Source organism: Dermacentor variabilis, chromosome 4 (assembly GCF_050947875.1).
Source record: "Dermacentor variabilis isolate Ectoservices chromosome 4, ASM5094787v1, whole genome shotgun sequence".
Classification (NCBI taxonomy): Eukaryota; Metazoa; Arthropoda; class Arachnida; order Ixodida; family Ixodidae; genus Dermacentor; species Dermacentor variabilis.
This window is the reverse complement of record NC_134571.1, coordinates 151,735,715-151,761,516: the sequence shown is the minus strand read 5'-3', so window position 1 is coordinate 151,761,516 and position 25,802 is coordinate 151,735,715. Positions and strand designations below refer to the sequence as shown.

At 45.9% G+C, this 25,802-nt stretch overlaps 1 protein-coding gene across 1 annotated transcript in view; it reads left to right on the top strand.

Annotated features, from left to right (window-relative positions):
* Positions 1–25,802, top strand: part of LOC142578014 (uncharacterized) — an 80,613-nt gene that overhangs the window by 51,840 nt on the left and 2,971 nt on the right. The window contains exon 6 of the mRNA XM_075687441.1: positions 8,385–8,486. Coding sequence (XP_075543556.1) covers positions 8,385–8,486 — 102 coding nt within the window. The remainder of the gene's footprint in view (positions 1–8,384; positions 8,487–25,802) is intronic.

Here is a 25,802-nt window from a genome sequence, read left to right as displayed (position 1 = left end):
CGGAGCAAAGACCAACTATAAGCTCAAAACCCAACTTCCTGATCGCCGCCCCCCGTGCTAGGCTCACTGCACGTGGCCCGGGCACATCAGACCAGCTTCGATGATAATGATAATGGCGGCACCTCTGTACCGACATAAGGCTAGTGTCGCCATGCTGCTCCCTTCACTGAGGATCACGGCTCTACGCGGAATGAAATGAGGTCCTCCAAAGGCGCTTGGGTGGAGCCAGTGCATCTGCAGCTAGCGGATGCTCCTGGTGCGCATCTAGGACCTCGTCGCGAAGAAGGTGCGGACACAGGGACCAGAGTTAAGCAATAGCGGCCTTCACTGTGCGTGGTACCGGCGGCTGAAGTCCAGGACTGTAAACAGCAGCTGCGGCGAGCCGGGCCTGGTGGAGAGCTCCAACGTTTTGCGTTGTCTATATCATTGCGGTGACGCTCTAGAAAAGTGCTGGCGGGCTGTTCCGTGAATATGGCTGCTAGCGTCTGAATCGTGCGCACGAGCTGTAGTATCTGTGCAACTTCAAATGTGCAATCCCCAACAGTTTGCAGTACCTTAGGCGGCAAAGCACAGTTAATAAGGGACGTGGGCGACCCACGACCGCCGTGCACAGAAAGAAAAGCCGGAGGGAACTGACACATATCCCCAGTGCAAGTAACTGGGAAGGCGCCGTTTGCGAAGAAAACAATATATTATCACGGGCAATACTGCCAACTCTAGGCAATAAATAAAACGCTGGCGAGATTCCTTGCTCATAAGAGAGAGCTTGAGACAAACCGCCACTCGTGCTGTTATTGCACCGTTCGCAGCTCTCAAGCGCCTATTCCATTATGCGAGTTGCGCTTTACGCGTGTGGCATAAGGACAAAATGTCATCTCCAATAAAAAATGTGCTGCCACCAGTACCTAGAACCGCGGGTACCTCCGTGCCTTAGTCGTCATCATCATCATCATCCTGGTTACGCCTACTGCAGGGCAAATGCCTCTCCCATACTTCTCCAACTACACCAGTCATGTACAAATCGTGACTATGTTGTCTCTGCAAACTCCTTAATATCATCCGCCCACGGGGTAACTTTCTGCCGCCCTGTGCTACGCTTCCCTTCCCTTGGAATCCAGTCTATAACCCTTAATGACCATCAGTTATCTTCCCTCCTCATTACATGTTCTGCCCATGCCCCATTTCTTTTTCTTGATTTCAACTAAGATGTCATTAACTCGCGTTTGCTCCCTCATCCAATCTGCTCTTTTCTTATACCTTAACGTTACACCCATCATTCTTCTCTCCATAGTTCGTTGCGTCGTCCGTCCTCAGTTTAAGTAGAACCCTATTCGTAAGCCTCCAGGTTTGTGTCCCGTAGGTGAGTACTGATAAGACACAGCTATTATACACTTTTCCCTTGAGGGATAACGGCAACCTGCTGTTCCTGATCTGAAAATGCCTGCTAAACGCACCCCAGCCCATTCTTATTCTTCTGATTATTTCATTCTCATTATCCGGATCCGCTGTCACTACCTGCCATAAGTAGATGTGTTCCCTTACCATATACAGTGTCTCGTTACCTGTCGTAAACAGCTGTTCACTTACGAAACTGTTAAACATCACTTTAGTTTTCTGCAGATTAATTTTTAGACCCACCCTTCAGCTTTGCCTCTCCAGATCATTGAACATTCGTTGCAGTTGGTCCCCTGAATTTCTAAGCAAGGCAATATCATCAGCGAATCGCAAGTTACTAAGGTATTCTCCATTAACTGTTATCCCCAATTCTTCCCCATCCAGGTCTCTGTAGACCTCCTGTAAACACGCTGTGAATAGCATTGAAGAGATTGTGTCTCCCTGCTTGACGCCTTTCTTCATTGGGATTTGGTTGCTTACTTTATGGAGGAATACGGTGGCTGTGGAGCCGCTATAGATAGCTTTCAGTAATGTTACATAGCGCTCGTGTACACCCTGATTCTGTAGTGCCTCCATGACTGCTGAGGTTTCGACAGAATCAAACGGTTTCTCGTAATCAATGAAAACTATATATAAGGGTTTGTTATATTCCGCACATTTCTCTATCACCTGATTGATAGTGTGCATATGGTCTATTGTTGAGTAGCCTTCACGGAATCCGGCCTGGTCCTTTGGTTGACAGAAGTCTAAGGTGTTCCTCATTCTATTTGCGATTACCTTAGGAAATACTTTGTAGGCAACGAACACCAAGCTGATCGGTCTATAATTTTTGAAGTCTTTGGCGTCCCCTTTCTTATAGATTAGGATTAGGTTAGCGTTCTTCTAACATTCCCGAGGTCATGAGGCATCGCGTGGCCAGTTTTTCTAGAACAATATGCCCACCATCCTTCAACAAATCTGCTGTTACCTGACCCTCCCCAGCTGTCTTCCCCCTTTGCATAGTTCCCGAAGCTTTCTTTACTTCTTCCGGCGTTACTTGTGGGATTTCAAATTCCTCTAGACTGTTCTTTCTTCCATAATCGTCGTCGGTGCCACTGGTACTGTGTAAATTTCAATAAAACTCCTCAGCCACTTGAACTATTTTATCCATATTAGGAATGATATTGCCGGCTTCGTCTCTTAACGCCTACATCTGATTCTCGCCAATTCCTAGTTTCTCCACTGCTTTTAGGCTTCCTCCGTTCCTGAGAGCACGTTCAATTCTATACATATTGTACTTCCTTATGTCAGCTGTCTTACGCTTGTTGATTACCTTCGCAAGTTCTGCCAGTTCTATTCTAGCTGTAGGCTTATAGGCTTTGATACATTTGCGTTTCATGATCAGATCTTTAGAGTCCTGCGATAGCTTACTGGTATCCTGTCTAACGGAGTTACCACCGACTTCTATTGCACACTCCTTGATGATGCGCATAAGATTGTCGTTCGTTGTTTCAACACTAAGGTCCTCTTCCTGAGTTAATGCCGAATACCTGTTCTGTAGCTTGATACGGAATTCCTCCATTTTCCCTCTTACCGCTAACTCATTGATAGGCTTCTTATCTACCAGTTTCTTCCGTTCCCTCCTCAAGTCTAGGCTAATTCGAGTGCTTACCATCCTATGGTCAGTGCAGCGCACCTTGCCGAGCATGTCCAAATCTTGTATGATACGAAGGTTAGCGCAGAGCATAAAGTCTAGTTCACATTTGGTCTCGTCATTCGGGCTCCTCTACGTCCACTTTCGGCTATCTCGCTTGCGAAAGAAGGTATTCATTATCCGCATATTATTCTGTTCTGCAGTCTACTAATAACTCTCCCCTGATATTTCTAGTGCTTACGCCATATTCCCCCCCCTGACTTGTCTCCAGCTTGCTTCTTGCCTACCTTGGCATTGAAGTCGACCATCAGTATAGTGCATTTTGTTTTTACTTTACCCATCGCCGATTCCACGTCTTCATAGAAGCTTTCAACTTCCTGGTCATTATGACTGGATGTAGGGGCGTAGACTTGTACGACCTCCAATTTTTACCTCTTATTATGTTTCACGACAAGAACTGCCACCTCCTGGTTAATGCTATAGAATTCGTGTATGTTACCAGCTACATTCTTATTAACCAGGAATCCGACTCCTAGTTCTGGTCTCTCTACTACGCTCCGGTAGCACAGGATGTGCCCACTTTTTACCACGGTATATGCTTCATTTGTCCTCCTAACTTCACTGAGCCCTATTACATCCTATTTACTGCCATCTATATTTCTCAAATAGCACTGCTAGACAAGGCTCACTAGAAAACGTTCTAGTGTTAAACGTTGCTAGGTTCATATACCGATGGGAGGCCTGTCCAGATCCAATGCGGGAAACAGAAAGAAGATCAGTTTACTCACCCTCCCTAGTCTTCGCCTTGGGCGGTGTAGGGGAGCCCATTACCAACGCGGGCGATAGCCGTTTTCCTGGTTGCGAACACGCTGAGTGGAGGGCGTCATTGGACACTCATGGCGGTAGTGCACTCACTGACTACAACTGTAGCAGGAGCCAGCCTGGTATGTATATTTCTTGTACCATTTTGGTGTCTGCTGCCATAAGCGGTACGAGAGGGCTCTCCGGTGTTCAGAGGATTTCGTTGCCGGTCTGAGGGAGTGGACCTAATTGGTGGCGAGGATACCGTGGTCACGGGCATCCGTCATTGTGGAGGGCACACCCCCCCCCCCACCTCGGTGAATTTCCGCTAATGGGGCCAAGAGAACCGCGCTCTATATCCGCGCCCGCCACGGAAGTGCGTAGCTGGGGACAGTACGACAGTACTGTGCCAATATTTGGCTCCCTCCAGGCCCAGGCTGGCTCAAGAGCAACGTCGGAAGGTGGTGGTGGAGCGTAGTGTTGCTACCAAAAGGGGCTCTCCGCAATTTGCGTGAGAAGCCTGCAAGTTCCTCAAGGCAGGAAAATGAACGGCCAAAGAGATATGGCCTGAAGCGAGGGTGGCACCTTCGCAAAACTTGTGCGAGCTTAGCGGACTTGGTGACGCTGGAATCAGCGCCTCGAAAATTTTCCTGTATTGCCCAAACATATTGTCGCAGACCGTCGTCTTAGTGTTGTGTGCGGGCACCCAGCTCGCGTCGGGTACGGTAGTCGTAGTCTACCGGCAGAAACACCGCTCGGAGCGCCGCGACGAAGTGGTTCCAGGACAGAAACGGAGGCTGCAGGCGCAGCCACTGGTCCGCGGTACTTCGAACAGTAATGGGCAGCACCCGTTCAAGCAAGTCAAGCTCCGAGACACCTGAAACTGTCCTGTAAAAGGACATTGGCTTCCAACGCGGGACACCAATTAGGGAGCGGCGTGGTCCCTCAGTCCACGCCAGCAGGCCCCAATCCTGGCCGGTCGCACCCAAGAGCACCCAGCCGAGCCCAGAACCAACGCTCACGCTCCCGAGTCACTTCGTGCTCTCCTTCTTCGACTGCCGGCTCCGGCGCCGGAGTTCCGATGATCGCGGTGGTTCTGATGATGATGATGGCCGAGCTACCATACCATGTTACACTTTCAATATTTCCTAATCTTTTTCCATGTCTTCTCTGGCAGTCTTCTTGAAAATTCCCCGGCAGTCTATGACACCAACAATGCAAGTGAACTACAAATATTGTGGTTTAATGCCTGCCAAATTACTGCCGCTTAGTAATTTTTAGATAAAACGAATAACAGGTCACTCACCCTGCACGAAATATTAGATTCAACTGAATCGAATCCGTTTACTAAAGCTCACAAGGGCTTGGGCAAGTTCGTAATTCATGGCAAAACGAGCACACCACGGAAGACAAGGACAAAGGTAGAAACTCACAAGTAAATCAGATGCAACAATGTGAGGGAAAACTATTCAGTAAGTTAATTTTTTGGTTAATTAGTAACCGTATATTTACCTTGCTCTCATTTCCTATGCCTCTAGTTCTTTCACCTCTGACCGGAGACTACATGCCAATACAAATCAGTACCATCACAATGTTTCATCATGTTACAATATGATGAGCTGTTAGATAACCTTAATGGTCACTGGGGCCATTTTTTACGTTTCGTGTCAATACAGGTTCATTTGACGCAAATTTTACTTGTTCTGTAAATAATGTGTACACAGTGTACTTAGTGTGTAAGTATTGTGTGCATAGTGTACTTAGTGTGTACATAGTCTACGTAAATAAGAAACAAATGCGAGAATTTCAAACGATTTCTATTATAATAATTGCTGAAACAAAGATACCCGGCTGGACTGCGTACATTTTTAGGATCTTAATGCAATAAGCCCTTGCCAAACGAACATTCTATGAATAGTGACTGCAGTTCTGAACAATCACGTAAAGAATTGCAATTTATTTCAGCTTAGAACAGTCTGCAATGTCTCTTTTCTCATACTCCGACATGGATATATTATTTGCCACACTTTCAGTCGAAAGCATGTGAATAGGGTGTTTTGATTGGGTTACCTGACCGCAAAAATATGTTACGATCTCTTAGGTGGGTTGATAAGGGCATGATAAGATCAATGTCCGCTAAATTATTTGAATAATCTGTGCGTTACCTACTAAGAAAAGACCACCAAATCGATAATCTGGATTTGTTGTCTTGTGTACAGCGCACGTAGTCTACAGTCTGTCCGACACGACGGCACTAAGTGGAACAGTAATGAAAACCGGAACACTTATTAAGCACGACAATGGCTTGATACCAGGCACGATTGTCAAATTGCAAATCGGCACCAGCAGCTGCCCAGTGAATTACAGTACGTAAACTGCATAACGCCGAAGCATCGAAATGCGCTCAACGCTTTTCAAATAGTCCGGAAAATATCTCCTGCTCCTAAACTGTTCATAAATGAGACCCCAAAACAAAACAAAGAAATCTTCCAACTATTCTGAAACCCAATGCCTCAAGTTTGAAACGTGTAAAAGTGCTTCCTCAAGCGACTAATTTATTGTTCTCTCATTTATTCGGCTAAGTTGCGAAGCTGTGAGTGACTTAGCTTATTGCAGGTTTCGTGCTTCGAAAGCCTTTGTGGTCGCATATATTTAGATTGGTTTCCAGGAGCCTTAAAGATACTGCTACTTTTACCGTATACGAAAACGACAGGGCACGCACTGCTTATACATGCCTCGCAAACACGGACTTTCATCCAAGTATGCTAGCAGTTATTCAACTACACCTCTCTGAAAATTCCACGCGCTAACACAATTTGGAGGTATATGTGTAAAGCCTGTAACGGGAATTTCTCTACAAATAAGGCGCAGAATTTTTAGGTGGCCCGATCGAGCGCCACGAATTGAGATCTACTCACACAGGCTGCTCAACACACAGAAACCGCTTAATAGCTGCTCAGTATCACACCAAAACACGTTGTTTTTTTTAAAAAAAAACATCAACTATGCCCGAGTCGCCTACACTACATGCAACCGCATCGCGTTACAAAATGAGCTCACCTAATCTTGAGCTTTTGACGGAAAACATCTTTGATAAGGCTTACCGTTCAGTGTAGTTGACGTGGGATATGCCGCAAAGAAGACACGAATACACGGGCACCAAATTACAGGCAGACGCCGCACACCGCTGCAACATGCGTTTGCGTGCCTGGCACAGTCCTTGAGAATTGAGATTGACGCGGACAGATGGCGCACCATGGTTGCTGCCATCGCGCATGCGCAGGCTCAGGGCAACGAGGGTGTGTACCATGTGTGCGCGCTCCGAGAAGTCCGAGCGCCTTTTCCCTTTTCATTTTTTTCTCTCTAATTAGCTCGCTCTCCCTCTCTGCGTGCGAGGCCATGATACGCTGTGCTTTTCTTTTCCATCTTTTGGTTTTTTTTATGGATCAGTGAAATACGTTGGTGCATTGTATTACAAACGTTGAGGGTCTCCGCCACTACGGTTTTTGAGTAGTAGCACTGGTTAACTCTCCGGAGGTTAGTTCTATTATTAAGACATAAATACCCAAGGAAGTGGATGACAAAACGGCGCCGCCGTAGCTCAGTTAGAGCATTGCACGCGTAATGCGAAGACGTGGGATCATTTCTCACATGCAGCATGTTGATTTTTATCTCACTTTTATTGTCATTATTTGATAATTTCCCTAATTCAATTAGTAAGTACAAGTAATTTGCGCTATGTTGTCCTTGGTGTCATTGTTTGTTGGCTTCTCATGATATGATTACTAAAAACGGGGACCCTCGGTTAACCTCCTTTCTTCACGTTCAATATGTAGCGAGGGTCTCGAGTCCTGCAACATTGATGGCTTCAGGTAGCGTGTGCGGGTGTATTGCACAGTTGCCATCACCCAAAAAGATCACGTACTCGTGACGCCTGCGGCAAAAAGGATGTTTCACATGTGTCGCCAAGGTTCGTGAGTGGAGGTGCTGGCTAACACTCCCAAGGTTAGCCCTACTATTATGACATAGATACCCAAAAATGTGGATGGGAAAACGGCGGAAAACTTGGTTAGAGCATCGCACGCACAATGAGAAGAGGTGGGATTGCTCCACCGCTGCTGCGAGTTGTTTCTTTCATCCAGTGTCATAGTCATTAATTTATGATCTCTTTAATGCAATTAGTAAGTGCATGTTCCCTACGTTGTCAGTCCTTCATATCTTTGTTGTTTGGCTTCTCGTGATATGAATAATAAAAATGGGGGCCCCTTGCTTAACGACCTTTTCGCTCGTACAATATATATATATATATATATATATATATATATATATATATATATATATATATATATATATATATACATACATACTGTTAAGCACAGCAATCTAGAAAAGCAGGTGAAACAATTGATCGTTTGTTCACATGCTTTCTGGCCTTCCATCGTGATGCATCTCTGTCCAATTTATTGTTATGGCAATAATACCACTTGCTCACTATCTATATTATTTTCCCAACATTGTCGCTTACATAACACTTGTAAATGTTTTCTCCATATAGAAAAGTGGTGATCCTCTTCAACTCGGATGCACATTCACCTGCTACAATGAAGCTGAAGGAAGAACGGAGTTTGGGTATTACCCCGAAGGAACTCCTTGCCTGGTAAGAGCGGGAAATTATATAGACGTTAACAAATTCCATTACTACAATAGAGTACCGGTATGGTGTTGTCGCATACATAGTAACGCACGCATATATTAGTGCTAAAAGTTTCAATTCGAGTATTAATGTTTCAGGACTATTTCGTTAGATGTTAGTTCACAGCCAGAGTCTGGATTGCGTATGCTCGTCAACAAGCCGCTTCCGTAATATATTCAAGCTTTTATTGCCTACAAGATTGTTTCAGACAAATTATGTTGTACAGATTTGCCTTGAAGCTGCTGTCATGCAGTGTGATAGTTGAGGAAAAATAGCATACTTGCAATTTTAATAGAACAACAAATTATTTCCAGCTCAAGAAACCAATGCTACGTCAAGTGCCATCATTCCTGTTAAAGAATAACTTACATGTTTCCTGAACCCCCAACCAACTTTTGTAGAAACGTCATTGGTACGTGGCTGAATCAAATGTGCTTCACTCTTAGCACCCGCTATATTAGTAAGGCCTATATCTATGAAAGAAAAAGTCGTTATGCCTGTTGGACTTGACACAGGGGGCTGCAATAGTTCATTCAGAATTTTTCAGATAAAAGAAAGAGGACGATTTAAGCAGGTCTTAGAACATTTAGTAAACATTCGCCAAAGCATTGCCATAAAATTTCTATGTCAATATTTTTTTTTATTGCGTAAACACCGGCAGTACTTCGACACATAAAAGACCCTCATCCTCTAATCGTTTCAGCTTGAGGTGATAGCTGATAGTTAAGAGCGAACATCAACTGTGGAAAATGTGCAGATTAGTAAGAATCCTATTTATGCGATGAAGGAACTGTTTAGAAAGGGAGGGCCAAACGCAATGAGAAAGTGTGCTCGTCAAATAATGAGAATGAAAGGTCTTTCAAAGCAGAATTTCACAATTAAACATGAAACATTGAAGAAAGTCTGCCTCCCACAACTGGAACACCCAAGACAAGACACGCAGTGTCTATATAAGTTTGGAGGACGCGCTCACGACGCGTTTCTATTTCAACAACGTGGGACCTTTCTTGTCAAGTTAAGTGACGATTTCAATTGAATTCTGGAATTTTACGTGCCAGGGCCATGATATGATTATGAGGGACGCCGTAGCGGAGAAGTGCAGGTTAATTTTGTCCACCAGGGGATCTGTAACGCCTCCCCCCCAATCCTGCACAGGACAAAAGTGTTTTAGCATTTCGCCTTCATCGCAATGTGATCTCCGACAGGGCGATATTGATCCCACAACCTCGTGGAGCGCGCGGTCATGTGAAGTGAGGTCATGGTCTTTATCGCTAACTGCGATATTCGCCTTATGTAGCTTTGATAATACTAAAGCAGCCAAGGTATCCAAGCTAACCCTGAAGCGAAGCCAAACAGCAGAAGAAATCCATATTACGCAAGTCCGTAATACGCAATATCGCGACAATGAGAAAATTCATGAGACATTCGACTCTGTGAACGGGGATGACCAGTGAAGCTGTTTAGCGCACGACATAGAGGTGACGGAGAATACTGAACAAAGGTACGAACATATTAATTGTCGTAATCTTTGGTCATTGTTACGATATAGGTACGCACACACATTCGCGTATTTCCTGTGTTATTAAATGCGTCCCTCACTAAGACAATGAATGGCTCATAGCCGTTTAAGCAAGGGCTCATACATTGGTAAACGCGGCGTCCCCATTACGACGAAAGAAATGATGTGAACTTTTAAGCTGGAATGATGAGTGGCAACGGAGCCAGCTGAGGAAGACGATGACGCTCGAGGTCGATCAGCGAAAATAATGATTTCTTTTGTCAACGTCTCGGTCAAATGCTTTTAAATATCCTAGCCATAGACAGCTTCGCTCTAAAAACTGCTCACATTGAGCCCAGAAGAAGACGACGACGACGAACGCGCGAGCAGTCGTACTTGTGCGTTTGCGCGGTTAGCGCCGAAAATTTTTAACAGTCCTTTTTGGAAAAGTTGTACAAAACATTTCTTCAAAAACATCTGTTCTTTCACTTGTGCCTGGGACATCTTTGAGTTCCACATGTGACAAGGGTACTTACAGGTCCCTGATCCCACAGGAGTATACGTCATGAAGCTTGGACCGTTTTAGCATTGTCACCCAGATCAGCCAACATAATGATTTGTTTTTTGAACATGTCGGACAAATTTTTTTAATATCTTAACTATAGGCAGCTTCACTGTAAAAAGTGCTCACGTTGAGCCCAGTCATCTGCTACTACAACCCAAAGCGAGCGCTAGTACTCAGTTGCGATGCATCATAGTACGGAGTGGCGCGGTGATTTCGTATATGCCACCAAACGCGGACGAAAACCCCACTGCGTTTGCTTCGAGAACTATCAGCAGCAGAACACGCCTATTCGAAAATTAAAAAAAAACATTGGCCATGATTTATGGGTTAAAACGTTTTATTGATATCCGCACGGCCGTCTTGCTCGCTTTTCACGGGTCACCAGCCAATACTCGGCATTATAGGTGCCTGCAACTATGGGCGCTAACATTGGCGGAATATTGCTACGAGCTTAAGTACCGGAAACGGTCCCAAATGGAATTGCCCTATGCGTTATCCAGATTGCCACTTCTAAGTTAGGCAAAGGTTAAAACCGATTGGTTCTGTTGTTGAAATGACGCCGCTGTAGGCCTGATATGTCGCCAAGGCTACCAGAAGGGGAAAATACTGTGCACATATACGGAATTTACACTTATTGGGTGGTCGCTGGAAGTAGAGGCCGAGTTACGGCCGTACCACACCAGACAAATGAAAGTATCGCTAGTGCAAGGATGCGTAACCAGGGGTAGCAGGGTAGTTGTTCTGCCCGAACTGCAAGAATCCGTATTGACTTTACTGCGTGCTGAGTACCCTGGTACAGCCGGAATGATGATGTTGGCTCGCAGACTAAAGTGGTGGGCTGGGCTTGACGCGGCCATTAAGACCGTCGGAAACGTTTGCAACATTTACCAGACAATGCACTCTAAAACTCCCCGCATCCCTTTGGGAACCATGGCCATTTCGCACGCGTTGCTGGAAAAGAATGCACGTGGATTTTTCGGCTGCGAACTCGCTTCATTTTTGCTCTATGTCGACTCCTATTCGATGTCGATTCAAGTTGTTCTCAGGAAAGAGACAAGGTGCTTGAACCCTATTAAGCGGCTTGGTATCCTCTTTGACGCGTACGGGTGGCCGGAACAAGTAGTATGGGATGATGGTACCCAGTGTGCAGCGCGAGAATTCAAGGATTTATTCGAGTCATGGCGAGTGCGTCACACATAGAGCTAACCTTATCACGTGCAGTCTTGTGGAGCAGCTCAGATATGTATGCAAACAGTAAAAAGAACCTTGTGTAAGCAGACAGATGGAAGTCAGGTGACGCATGCGCCTCATTTGACATGAATAAAGTATGCTTCAACAATCTGGCGGTTCCTATGATTTCGATTTTTATACAATATTTAAGCTTTTTTTCCAAACAAAGGTTTGCATGGGCAATTTCTACAATGCGTGGCAAGATTCGAGCCTGTTGAATGCCTGATAGCATCTTGGTGCTCTCTGAGGCGGATGTTAAGGCAGCGTCCCGTCAACCCAAAGTAATTTTGCCGCACGAAAGTGGAATAAATTACACAACTCCCACAAAGCATGCCACGAGCGGCTCTGTGCATGATGCGGTAAAAGGCCTTGGTCGCCTGACTAGGTCTATTGACACGATTGCGTATATTGGTGTACGAGTATTGGTGAACGAGTAGCTAAAAATATCGTTGGAACGCTATATCTCACGGCTGCCTTTTTTAATGTATGCCCCATCCGATGTACATAAGTGGACTGCATAATATTTCCCGTAGTGATCTGTTTCCTGGTGAATTTCACTTTTTTTTTACTTTCTTCGCTAGTCCTAAAGATGTTTATACATGGATGAATTTTGGAAAACCTGCCTTCTCTAGACAATTCAGCTGTTGCGAGAAGCTGAGATTGGCGAGGTGGGGGCATGGCTTTCTATGGTCAGAACGTAAACTTGTCATAGCAATGCCACTTTTCATTAGTTTTGAGTGTGCTGACGCACGCTTTAAAATTAGTCTTTCTTTAATTCTGGGTTTGACGTGCCAAAACCACGATCTGATGATGAGGCACGCCATATTGAGGGAGTCCGGAAATTTGGACCCCCTGGGGTTCTTTAACGTGCGCATAAATCTAAGTACACGGGTGTTTTCGCATTTCGCTCGTCTTTAATAGCGGCCGCCTTGGCCTGGTTTTGATACCGCGACCTTGTGCTTAGCAGCCCAACACCATAGTCACTAAGCAACCGCGGCGGATGAAAATTTATTACCTTGTCCAGGGGTTATGGTTCCATCAAATGCGTTGTGCTCTTTATCTTAAGTGCAAATCCAAAAAATGTATTTCAATATTAGTCAACAGGTCGTGAGTAAATTTGAGACCCATTCCTTCTTTATCAGTGGCTGTGAGAATAACGTCAATATTTTTATAACTTGTTTGCGAACGGATAATTATTGAGTATTCATCAACAAACCAGGAATACCTAATAGTAAAATTCCCGTCAAGACTCTCTCGCGCGCACAGTCAACATTGCCGAGAAAATCTCACTAAGAACTGGTGCGACCTGAGAGCCAGTGAACACCCAGTGCTTCTTAACCATAACTTCATTATCCGAAATAGCAAACGTAGAGTTTAAATTAAAGAAAATAAACATTTTTTCGAGAAATGATTCAACCTAGGCACTACTCTCATTCCTGAACTTTAACTCGTCGTTATCTCAATAGCAAACTTCCATTGTCTTCATCAACTAATTTTTAGGAAGAGAATTATATAAAGCTGTATCGTCAACGCTGAAGGCTGTGCATACGGTATACAATCCTTCTTGTAAAAACCTAACGACCTCTTCTGAGGTTACTACTTTGAATGTGTGTTCTACCCAAGCCCTTTTAAGTTCTTGTGAAGATAATTGGAGACTAAGTGTTGCCAAGTGGTCCTCTAAGACACAATTGTGCGGAAAGGTTGTTCAGGTTTATAGCTCTTTATCGTAAAGAAAACGTCAAGCTTCAACCCCTGTCTTTTGTTTACTGTAGTCCATACACGCTCGAGGTTCAGTTCCAGAAACAACTTATTTTTCTGATCTTTGACTTTCTTAGATTCATCGTGTGCTTTCTTGAAGTTTTTTGTTGAAGCAGTTGATGCTTTCACAAAAACTGCCCTTCCGTTAGGAGGACAAAGTACCCTTCTTTACCAGCGGTCAATACTTTCACTTCGTTTTCTCTTAAAAATACCATAAGGGGTTGACTTTTGTGCACTCGGCCATTCCAGTTTCGTTGACATTTGACTAACACGTCTATGTACTCACAAATGCACCTGAATTTTTCTTCTTTTGCATGCCTGGGTATTGATCTAATGGCGGTATCTTTGTTGACTTGGTCTAAGCTCGGTTCTAGGGGGGGAACTTTTGTCATAATTCAAGAATGTTCGTGTGCTTATCTCGGGTGGCAATACCGGTCAGGTTCAGCACTTTGTACGTGGGCTTCGGTTTCTTCTCCTTCGAAAATAGTTGCGTCGGACTTTGCTCCAAAAGAATTCTAGTGAGTACTGGCTTGTCCTGAACAAGTCGTGGTATTGGCGTCCCTCGTGTTGGTTTCATTTCGTAAAACCGTAAGCGGATAAGAAGCAATCTCTGAGAAATTTAGCCCTGGCTCATCCATTCGGACCACAGGATCTTGCAAATTCTTTTTGTATGACCAACCTTGGGGCAGAAAATTCATCACAGGGTCAAAACCTCCTCTGGACACGTGCGATAGCGCAGATTCCCAGAGGCCACGCCTGCATGGCACTCACACAGAGCTATTGTGGCGGCCAAGTTGACCGGGTCATCAAGAACTTAGGTAATGATTGGAAACGTGGCCCTTCAAAGAGAAATAAATTGAAATAACATTGAAATATTACAGCTAGCTGGGCGAATTGATTATTACCCATATTTCTAGATGTGGGAAGTGCAACCCGCACGAAGGACAAAGAAAAGTGGATGATACGAGAGCAGACTAACAATTGATTTATTTTTTCAACCAGCTAATAAATATAGAAAGAATGAGATCATCCGATGGAGGGTCGCGTTCTTTACGAAATCCTTCACGGTAACAATCCATAAACATGAGCAAACTTTGCGCACAATTGCGTTTGAGATAAATACTCGGCAACACGTAGTCTGCGGTTACCTTCAGAAGAGCTTAACAGGGCTCCGGGTACAACACCATTAAAAGAAAAAAACCCTGGAAAACTCGTAAGATTTTTACAACAAACCGCGTTGCCAGCATGCAAAGCCTTCAGCGTCGACGTCATTTCTCGGGGTCTTGGGTTTTTATTTACATTTAACGCTCGTTACCTGAGACAATGAAGTTGTGTTTCGGAAGCAGGAGGTCTGCATTGGCTCGCAGGTCACACCTATTCTTAACAAGATCTTTCTCCGTAGTGCTGACCGGGCGCCCGAGAGCGCCTTGACCAGTTTTTGTGCTTATTTATGACTACTTGATAATTATCCACTGGCAAACAAGTTCTAAATATATTGACCTTATTCTCGCTGCCTTTGACAAAGAAAGAATGGGTCTAGGATTTACTCATGAGCGGCCGACTAATAATGACATTCAATTTTTGGATTTGCATTTATGATTAACTGCACAATGATTTGTTGGAACTTTAACCCCAGGCAAAACAAGTGAATTTTATAATACGCATCGGCGCAATCAAAACATGTGAAAAGAAGCATTGCTTTGAGATGGTTAGATAGCGCACTTAGAAAGTCACCCATCCATCTCACCAATGTCAGTCTTTTGTAACAGCTAAATCAGCAGAAAGCAGGTTTTCCAAAATCCATTGTTGTATGAATATGTGAAGGCAAGTTGCCGCATCAAGCACAAGGGGCGGCTAGTGCAAGCTCAGTGGGAGTTGTGTACGTTATTCTATTATCATGCAGCAAAAAATTACATTGGGCCGACGGGACGCTGCCATATCATCCATATAAGGGAGCACCAAGTGGCAGTCAGGAATTCAGCAATCTTGAATTTGTAGGCGAATTTTAGAAATTTACCATGCAAACCTTTGTTTTAGTAAACCCAAATATGGTATTCAAGTAGAAATTAAATGAGCCTCGTGATTGTAGCACCTACTTTATGCATCTCAACCAGACTTCTATCTCTCTGCATGATAAATAAACGAAGTATTTGAATGGCAATATAGCGTGACAGTGTTTCACGACTTACACTCGTCAATTCTTCACAGGGTCCCATTCTCTGTATATTGATGCACTTGTTTGAAAAAAGAAAATAAACCTGTTGTTAGTCTAAACGCTCGTATCGTCAACTTCCTTTTCCGCTTCGACGAGGTTGCGCTTAGGAATATACTAACAAAGTCTTTATTAGGAACATTACAACGGCTAAATCAGACAATACAGCACCATGTGCCACAGAAAAACAGCATAGACGAGGCAGAAGAATTGTCTAGTGGATTGCCCATTCATTAGTGTCTTTGGCGTTCTCACAATATGTGTGAACGTTCAACAGAAAACGTTGGTTACCGTCCTTACACTGATAAACTTTGGGGTACAGCGAGACCACAATATTTCGTCGCGCAAGAGTGTAAGCAACACCGCAGATGGAACTGTTGAAGCAGATTTATATAAATGACCACGCCTCTATGCTTCAATTGATGTTGCTGTACATCTCCGACGAACATAGACTCCATGTAAAGGTCTACATCCAGCGCGCCGAAGGAGCCCGGCTGCTCACGCGAGGTATTTTTGTTTGGGCACGAATACGCCGTCGCGCAGTTCGTGAAAAACTTCTGTAAAACTATTCTTGTGCGCAAATTCGGTATGATAGGATGTCTTGTCGTACTGGGGCATGAAGTTTTACCCACCGGTGCTGCGCCGTCTGTCAGTGCTGCACTTGCCTTTCTCAGAGTCGTTCTCGTAGGACTCGTGAAACCGCCTAAGCCTCCTAAAAAGTATGCTGATAATATTTTTCGGATCGTTGTGCATAAGTGTTCGTCACAGGGATGGTTTATTTAATCCATACTTCGCCTTTTGCACTGCTGCTGCTGCTGCAGCTAACTAGCACAACCCATAGAGGCGTGTTTGAACCCTATACATTACACGTGGCGGGGATGCTTGAAAGGATTCTTTGAGACCCACTCAATGACAGCTCTCTCGGAGTCACCACCATGCATTCTGGAACTCCCTGGCCATCCGCACAATGCCTTCCGAAGGACTGTAACTTAACTAATCGGGACTTCCTCCCAATGCACTGCAGAAGGTGTAGCTCATATCTTTGTACTGGTGCGCAACAGCCCAGAGGAGAAATAGATGGAAAGGTAGGGAGGAAACAGAGGTAGGATACATAAAACGGTTAAAGGCAACGCCGTCATGAAACGCGCGAAGAACAACATTGCCACTCTTCACTCGTGGAAACTTGTATATATGAGGATAACGCGAGAGGGTAAAGACGCTTAAGAAACAGGGCCCGCTTGCAGTGTAATAAATAAGGAAATGCTAGTACTTCAAAGGGCAGAAGTTGCTGACAAACTAGAAATTCTTTAATTTATGCTAAGGTACGGCACGTTAAAAATTATGGGGTTTTACGTGCCAAAACCACTTTCTGATTATGAGGCACGCCGTAGTGGATGGAGGACTCCGGAAATTTCGACCACCTGGGGTTCTTTAACGTGCACTTAAATCTGAGCACACGGGTGTTTTCGCATTTTGCTCCCATCGAAATGCGGCCGCCGTGGCCGCGATTGGATCTCGTGCTCGTGCTCGTGCTCAGCAGCCCAACACCATAACAACTGAGCAACCATGGCGGGTCGAGGTACGGCATGTTCCTGCTTTGTACAGCGAATCTGTTTACATCTACCCCCTAATGGCACAATCCTGTCCGCGGAGAGAAAAGTGCGAGCAAAAAATATCATCATTAGCAATGGCTCCTGCTCCCCTAAGCAAGCAAAAAATACATCATAAAGAACAAGATGTCGAAAACTGTGATCATCAATGGCTCATATTCATGTGAGCAACAGCGTATACTCCGCAAACAATCAAAAAATGCAATGACGTATAGCCCCGTAAGGATATTTCCTCTAACATGCCCAGATCGGACATCGGGTGTTTCATGCGGACGCACTTCTCGGCACAGGGAAGAGACCACACCCCACCGGTCATAGTTCTCGATGATTTTAACGTGGACATTGCCAAGCTAGAAAACCTGTGGCTTGTCCAGTTCGTCGCCGACGAATTTGCCTTGATGTGCTTCACCGATGCCACTCAGCCAACAACCAAACATGGAATGTGTATGGGTCTTATGCTGACATTTCTTAAGAGTGTTTCTGCGGTTAAAACAGGAAAATAAATTGAAAACTGCTAAACTGAAATGAATTGAAAAAAAGTACTTTGCGGCGCCCTTTAAATAGGTCAACTAAAGTCGTAGGCGGGATCTTGCTCCCGTAAACATCACGTGACAGGCACTGAGTCTGATTTTATTGGACAGCTGATCAGTCCTCACCGATGAGGTTGCACGGCCCCGCCTCCGCAGGAGGCATCCCTGGTGCCTGGCCGGGGGTGGAGCTGCTGATCCATGCTGCCAGTTGAGGTGGTACGGGCTTGCTTCCGCAGGAGGCAACCCGCCGGTTTGGTCGGGGATGGGGCTGCTGATTCATGCTCCCAGGTGAGGTGGTGTGGGCTTGCTTCCTCAGGCGGCAACCCGCGGGGCCTGTTTGGTTCGCGGAAAGTATGGATAGTTCGTGGAAAGGGTGTGTAGTTGTGGATAGTGATTGATCCATTCTCCCAGTTGACGTTGTAAGTCCTCGTCGTGGCTTAGTTCTTTGTTCTAGGCGACATTGGTTCGCGGAAATTCTCCTGTAGAGCTTGACAATCCGAAGAAAGGGTCCCTCTAATGTCGCACACACACAAAGGGGCGTTTAAGCACTGCGTGGTGCCAGCCAGGCCGGCAACCCCTCGAGACAACCACAACAAATTGGGAATTCACCCTTAGTTTCGATGAGACATGGTTGTCGAGCATCTCTTTTGCACAGGATGGTACACGCCAACCGTAAAACTGGCCAATGTAGACCTTACCAAAAGAAAGTGGACGTAAAATAGGAATTGTGCTTGGTGGACCAGCCAGCGTTCTGACACGCAGACCCGCAGAGCCGCCCTCGAACCGTTTGAAAAAATGACCGTGTTTCCAAGTTGTTTTTTAAGCAAGAAAAAAAAAGACATCCACACCTTACCTAAAGGCAGTCATCTTAATGTGGTGCGGAACCAAATACAGGTACGGAATGGCTATGGCATTCGTAATCCCTTGCGCCCAAATACTCAATAGGCGCAAATGCGAACAGGTGCAAATACGACCCCCAAGCGCTAGGGCAGGGGTCCTGCTTCTCTTAATAACACCGCGTTTCCACCGACTGCCTACAGCCGTACTACCTACGCAGAATCCTCAAAGAGCTCCGCCACTCCTTTTCACGCCGCTCCTGCGGTAGCCGAGCGTCCTAGACACAATGCCATGGAATGCCAACAAGGAGGTGGCAGCTTCAGTGCAACAGCGGAGGAGACCAACACGTCATCGGCGTGGGCAAGCTGTAGGTCCAAACGAGAGCTCCGTGGCTCCAATTCCGCAGGTCCAGGAGAAGGTAGTTGAATTGACCTCAATAAATCTCTCTAAACCATTGCTTCAAGCCAGCTGCGCAAGCCCGGAATCGAATGTATGGCCACGCTTGCCGCCGCGCACATGGGCCTTAGACTGTCAGCGCGAGCAAGGACAGAGCAATCAGATGGCACCATCGGACTCTGTTATCAAAGCCATGCTGCGACAAATAATCGCCGCCCTGCAGCTGCTATTGTCCGCTTTAAGTACGCCAGTGGCGCTAACAGCGGTTAAAATTATGAACGCTATAGACAGTCTCATGGCTACATTGCAGTAACTTCTAACTCTGCTCGCTAAGATCACTGTGCTGTGTTGTGAAGTGTGCACGTACGCAATGCACAGATACAGTATAATGTGCAGCCCTCATCGTATTTGCCGTACCACCACCCTCTTTCCTCTTCTCATCCCACCTCTGTTATTCCCCGAGCCCCTTTCCCAGCGTGGAGTAGCAGGCTAGAGGCACTTCACTCAGGCCGACCTCTCCACCTTTCTGTCATTAAACATCATCTCTCTCTCTCCTTCGGTAGCGCTTCTGCCGGCACCGGCATTACATACTTCAACGATCTGTGCATGTCCCCTGGGAGTCGAATGTTTGGCACGCCCCAGAACGTCGGTCTCTGAACGTCCACTGCCCTGGCCACTAAATACTACCAGGCTCAGCAGTGTACGTTACAGCCTGCTTTGTGAACGTCAAGCTCACTGTTTCAAAGACAGCAAAGACATTCGAATGCAAGACAGCGAAGTCCGGGCCGGAAGAATGCAGTAACCTTTTCGGGTTTAGGCTACTGGTAGTAGACGCGCTGAAGACGGCCGACTGACGGAAACAAGGAAGAGTAAAAGGCTCAAGTCAATTGAAATTGAACAGTATAATGGATTTCTTTCCACATACGGGTTCTCCATGCTGACGTGGCTAGCGCTTTGCTAGATACCGGGTTGGACCATGTTGTGGCGAAAAAGATTTGTTCCAGCGCGTAATAAAAATGAAAAGAGGTGCATAAACGAAAGGACGGCAGAAAAAGGTAGATCGCTGCAGGGTAGAGCATGTGTTCTTTTCTGTTTACTATCTTTCATTTTTCTTACGTACTGGAGCATGTCTCTGTCTAAACTATAACTAGTCCAACGCTCTCCCTTAAACATAACGTAGTGTGCGGGTAGGTGACAACGCTTTTAAAGAAAGAATTCACACCTTGGCACGGCTCGGAGGTTGGAACATCTGGTAGCTACTTTGTCACTCCGCTGGGCACTTGGACGACTAGAGTGCCTAGTTGAGGAAGTAGGTGCGTAGTGAGCTGCATTGTCCCTACGTGAATGTGCCTGCTACGTCTTTCTCGGGACCGATTTTATACAGGAACACGGCGCCACAATTGACATGCGGGAGCGTCTAATCACCTTCTCAGCAAAGCCAGCAATCGAACGCCATGACGAAAGCGACGTGGCGACGCGTTTTACGCTTCCTCCGAAAGTGCAACGTTTTCTTCGCATGTCCCTTTCCTACTCGGATTGAAGTGCGGTAGATTGCGTGACGGTGAATCAGACGCAGAAATGAATTTATTACGTCTACATACGGAAGTTGTATGTGACGCTAGGAGTTTCATATAGCTTCATGATAGCTCCATCTCTGTTGCTTGTTACCGCCATGAATAACAAGCATCGACATGTTTTCCGCGGTACTTTTTGCAGATGAAGTAGCAGACGCTTCTGAGTGCGTAACCTCTGAAGCAGCCAGCATGGTTCAAACGCCACGAGGCCAAATTTAAATCAATTCTGAGTTGTTCGAAGACAAGCAGACCCCACAACGCCATTCCTTAATTGAATGCACAACGTGCATTGCAAGTTTTTCTCAGGTGCTCAGGACTGAAATTGCAAGAAAAAGTATGATTATGCACAACGACCCACGCCCCATGCGCGATCACACTGTGCGACGATAAAAGCGTAAGGTCTTCCTTTTTCGTTCTATGTGGAAAGAAAAACGGACCGCCACGCTTCTGTGTTGACTTCCGGAAGCTGAACATGACAAATCAAAAAGATGGGTACCAGAACGCGTGTATAAATGACTCCATAGATAGAACATGGCATGCCCCGTATTTTCTGTCTCCTTAAATGGAAAATCGGACACTGGCAGACGGAGCTGGTTGAGTGATACCGCGAGAAAAAGCGCATTTGCAATTCCGGATGGTCTCAGCGAATTTTAGGTGCTTCCTTTCGCCTTGTGGGATGCGCCGGCAGCCATCTAGCGAATGGTGGACACCGTCATCGCTTGCAGGCTTGTCTCGTGCACCTTGATGGCCGAGTAATTCTTTCTGAAAGATTAGAGTAAACATCTTTATGATCTGTTGAATGTGCTAGGAGCAGTCCAATCAGCGCATCTCACACTTATACCGGGAAAGTCACCCTCTCTTTATGAAAAAACTGAAGTTCCTCGGACATGGAGCCATTTCCAGAAGGCCCTACCAAATTTCCAAAATCTTGCCGCCGTAGCCGCTTTTCGTGCTCCTGCCGACGAGGCCCTCCGGTGGTTACTGAGCTTAGCTGTGCAATATAGCTCTTTTAATTAAACGTTCCTAAAGATAGAGCCACTAACGCGCCTTAGGTGGGATCATATACAAATTGCCTGGACGGATAAGCAGCAGACGTCCTGTGCTCAACTACGACAACTCAAACTGTCAGTAGCCATCATTGCACAAGACAACGGCAAAGCTGAAAATGAGGCGCATACAGATGAGAGTAGCATCGGTATAGGCGCATTTATCATCAGCCGTCAAGAGGGCTTTAAAACCGACTATGCAAGAGCCGTTTCCTTCACCGTACCCAGGAGAACTACTCTACCACATAAAACAAAAGTGTCGCAATCTGGATGTGTTGCAAGGAACATGAAGCGCCGCTCCGTGGTCGCGCAGACTAGCGCGCTCTGGCTCGCGCATATCTCGGAGGCTGTGGCCAGTCTACGTATGGCAGAAACGCCAGAAAAGGGGTTTGTGTTCCACGAAACAGAGTTATTTTGCTCGTGCATTCGAATTACAAGCCAAGGCTAATATGTCTGTGGGTTGTGTGTATGTCGTGCTGTACAATTTTTCTGAGATATTTTACTTTGGGAAATTCAATTAGTTTAGTAACGCATTCGCACTACACGGCCAGCCGGCGTGGTTGGGTATGCGTGGTGTGGAATGATTTTTGCAGCGCCGACGGCTGATGGTAGACGCCAGCGCTGGATTTCCTGCGACACGAGGCCCTTAACGTTCTCGCACCAATATGTAAGAAGCGGGTTCGATTTTACACAGCACCGTAGAAAGTTTCAAGGAATTTGTCCTTAGTAAAGAAGTGAATATTTACTGGCACGCCAGTGGCTCAATTGGTGCCCGAATGCTTTAAGGTGCTCCAGAAAATTATTCTGGATGTCCGTACAGAGGGTATTCAGTTTGGCTAAATGCGGCATGACTTCTTCTGTTAAGCTGCCCTCGTAACACTGGGCACAAAGCACCATGTCCTGCACCACAACATTATGTGCCATAAGGGAGGACTTCATGCTAGGGCTAATGTCCTGAAGCGTCGCGATGACATTGTACAGATCAGCGTGACCCCCATTGAGCGACTTCAGCCGCACATCACTCCGTGAAATAGCCCAGCTGGCCGGATACAAGGCTAGTTGGAAAATGAATAAAGACGAGTTGCGCTGGCGCTCAAGCAAATTACACATGCACAGTTTGGCAACAAAACGTGCTTAAGTGAGCCACATCTCGCCTGTTGGCGACAGCCCAGAAGCGACAAAAAAAAGCATCCTAGGTTAAGCCCAGTGTGCACAATTCTTCTAGTATACTAGCAATTCTGCTAGTGTGCTTGCTTCTCGGGAGGCAATATAAGCAGTTGAGGGCGGCTGCAGTAGGTGTAGCACTGATTACCTAGACACAGACAACCCTACACACCGGTCAATAACGCTGCGTTCCAATGCAAAAAACCAACTGCGCTGCACTCCGCCACTCATGCCAACTGCCTCCAGAAACACGGGTTCATGCCAAACCATTTCACTACAGTTGCACTTATTCAACAGTTTCAAGTTCAAGTTCAAAAGTTCAAGCGGTTTTTTCGTAGCAGAAGACCGCAGAACCAACAATGTGCACCATATGACACAACCCACTGTTTCCCGTCGCGCCTTATCGGCAATCCAGCAGTTTTTCCTGGCATCGCTATTAAGCTAGCCGCAAAAGCAAGGCAAAGCCAATGGAAACACTGCGGCAGAACCCACGTCACAATGAGTGTCGATAATAATGCCTTAGCATTGAACACATTTAGAGACATAACATATATTTATCAATGCAAAACCATTATGTGGGCTAGGAAGCTAAAAACTTGGCAGTGTGGCCGGAGGTGGTACAAAAAGTCACGTGGTCAAAAAGACGTGCTACTGCCACTGCTCGCGCGTTCGTCATCGTCTTCTTCCACAGCTGGCTCTGATGCCGCTCATCACACCGGAGTTTCCATATTGTCCCTCCCTCTGCGAAGTCGCTGACGGCACTGGCCCACTGCAAGTCGATGCGGTCAGATCTGCCAGTTCTGTCGTGTGCTGGGATGGATGAAACATTGACGGTCATGGTGCAAAGAAACTACTCGCCACACCGCCCCCTTCGAAAGTGGATGTCCAGCAAAGCTGTTGAAAATCAGCACAACATCTGAAGGGGCATGCAATGCTTTACTTCTTTAGAGTAATGCTAGTTATGTAAGTTAGAGTAAGGTGGTATAGGGAGTGATGTTAAATTTGACAGCACACCACTGCTGTTAATATTACCGTTTCGTTTTCCCTTTTCCGCTTCTCGTATTCAGGCTGCTGCTCGGGAGTCCTTACTCTGTGTTGCCTGACCATAGCGGGGCTGCAACAACGATGAAATCGGTTGCTACGCTGGTTGCTTTATATATTAAAGGCTAGTGACGTCATTTTAAAAGCCGCAAGGTGCCATCGCCTGCGGCAGCTTGCGCAGGAGTAATCTTTACCGGGAAACGTATGCGGGGAGCGCTGCGTGCTTGGTAGGATTATAAGGAGCTCCCTCTAATCAATTATGATGTTCGAGTGCTCCTTTTGTACTTGTTCTTAATCGAAACTAATTCTGTCCTGTATGTTGGGTGTGTGATTCCAAATACTGTATGCACATTTCGCTTCACTTTTATGAGTGCTTGATGCCTGCTTTACCTCGTGCGCGGGACGGCCCGCTATTGGACAACCACCAGGATTCGCCTACAGTTTCGTCCACGGACACGTACATGAAAAATGCTGACCAACGAGAGGCTCAGAACTTCTCTGTAAAATTCAAGTGGTCAGCGAGACAGACCGCGCCGGTGGCCGGTCTCTGTATAGTGTCGCACCTCGCAGCGCTGCGAGTCGTTGGGGTGATTTCGGTGAGCTTTGTTGGACGGACATTTGGCTTCGACTTATCAGTCAGTAGCTACGCCCGGCTCCTTTGGACGCCCACGCACGCATGCGAACGAGGCCGAGACAAGTGATGCATTAAATGATACAAGGCTACATCAAAACAGTACTAGTACGTTTCGTAAAACAAGTCGTTATCCAATAAACAAAACATCGCGATGATTTTGCATTCATGCATGTGGGGGTGCCTTGCTGTCCATGAATTTTTATTTGTTGATTATAACAAAGAGCACGCCATGTAGGGCTGATGCGGGAATGGGCACAAGTTATCATGTACGAAAAATTAGAAATGTGTTTAGAAGCGCAGTAGAAATTTATACAAGAAAAAAACACAGGCTACACTGCTAGCTAGAGCGGCGCAAACTTCATTTGATGAGAGGGAATGCATATTGACAGGTAAAGAATTTCATGGGTGAGTAGTACGCAGGAAAAAAAAAACGTAACGCATTGTGTTAGTGCGAACTAAAATCGGTTGCAAATGAAGTTCATGATATCTGCGTGTTAAAGACTGTTTACCAAGAGAGAAATAGTTGCTATTTTAAACCAGGCTTGGAGAGGTGATGATAATAAATATATATATATATATATATCAATGAATGAATTTCACAACGCACATAGAGTGGATAAAAGTTTAAATGATCAAAAAGAAGCTGACGGCGAGAAGTACCTGCCGTATCTGCGACTGTATAATTGTATTGCCACCATCGAAGCGAGTTATTAATGAGGCATGTATTGCAACGCGACTCCTTCGCGCTTCTTTCATTCGCACCAACTAGTGCGGCCACCGAGAATCATGCGCGTGTCCGAAATGCATTGCGTGCTGGTGCACGCGAACACTTATAAACGTGTCTTACGACGACCGGGCTCGTGTCCGGGAGTCAGTTTGGACATGCTGCACCATCTAGTAGTGCTTTCAAGAAGTCCGTGCATGACCTCCGCTCGCTTGCCACGCGCTCCATGTCACACACTTTGCGACCCTTGTTGGCGACATCTTCGTTGAACACAGGCACATACCCAGTGTATTCATGGCGCAGCTCACTAAATCCTTGGCGCAAAAGACGTTCATTGAAAAAGCGACAAAAACCCAAGGCGTTTGCTCCCGCAGCCTGATAAAGCATCGGGTTGCTCTCCATGAGGAACCCTTGTGACGAGCAAACAATTGCGCTCAGCCTGACAGAAATTTAAGGGAACT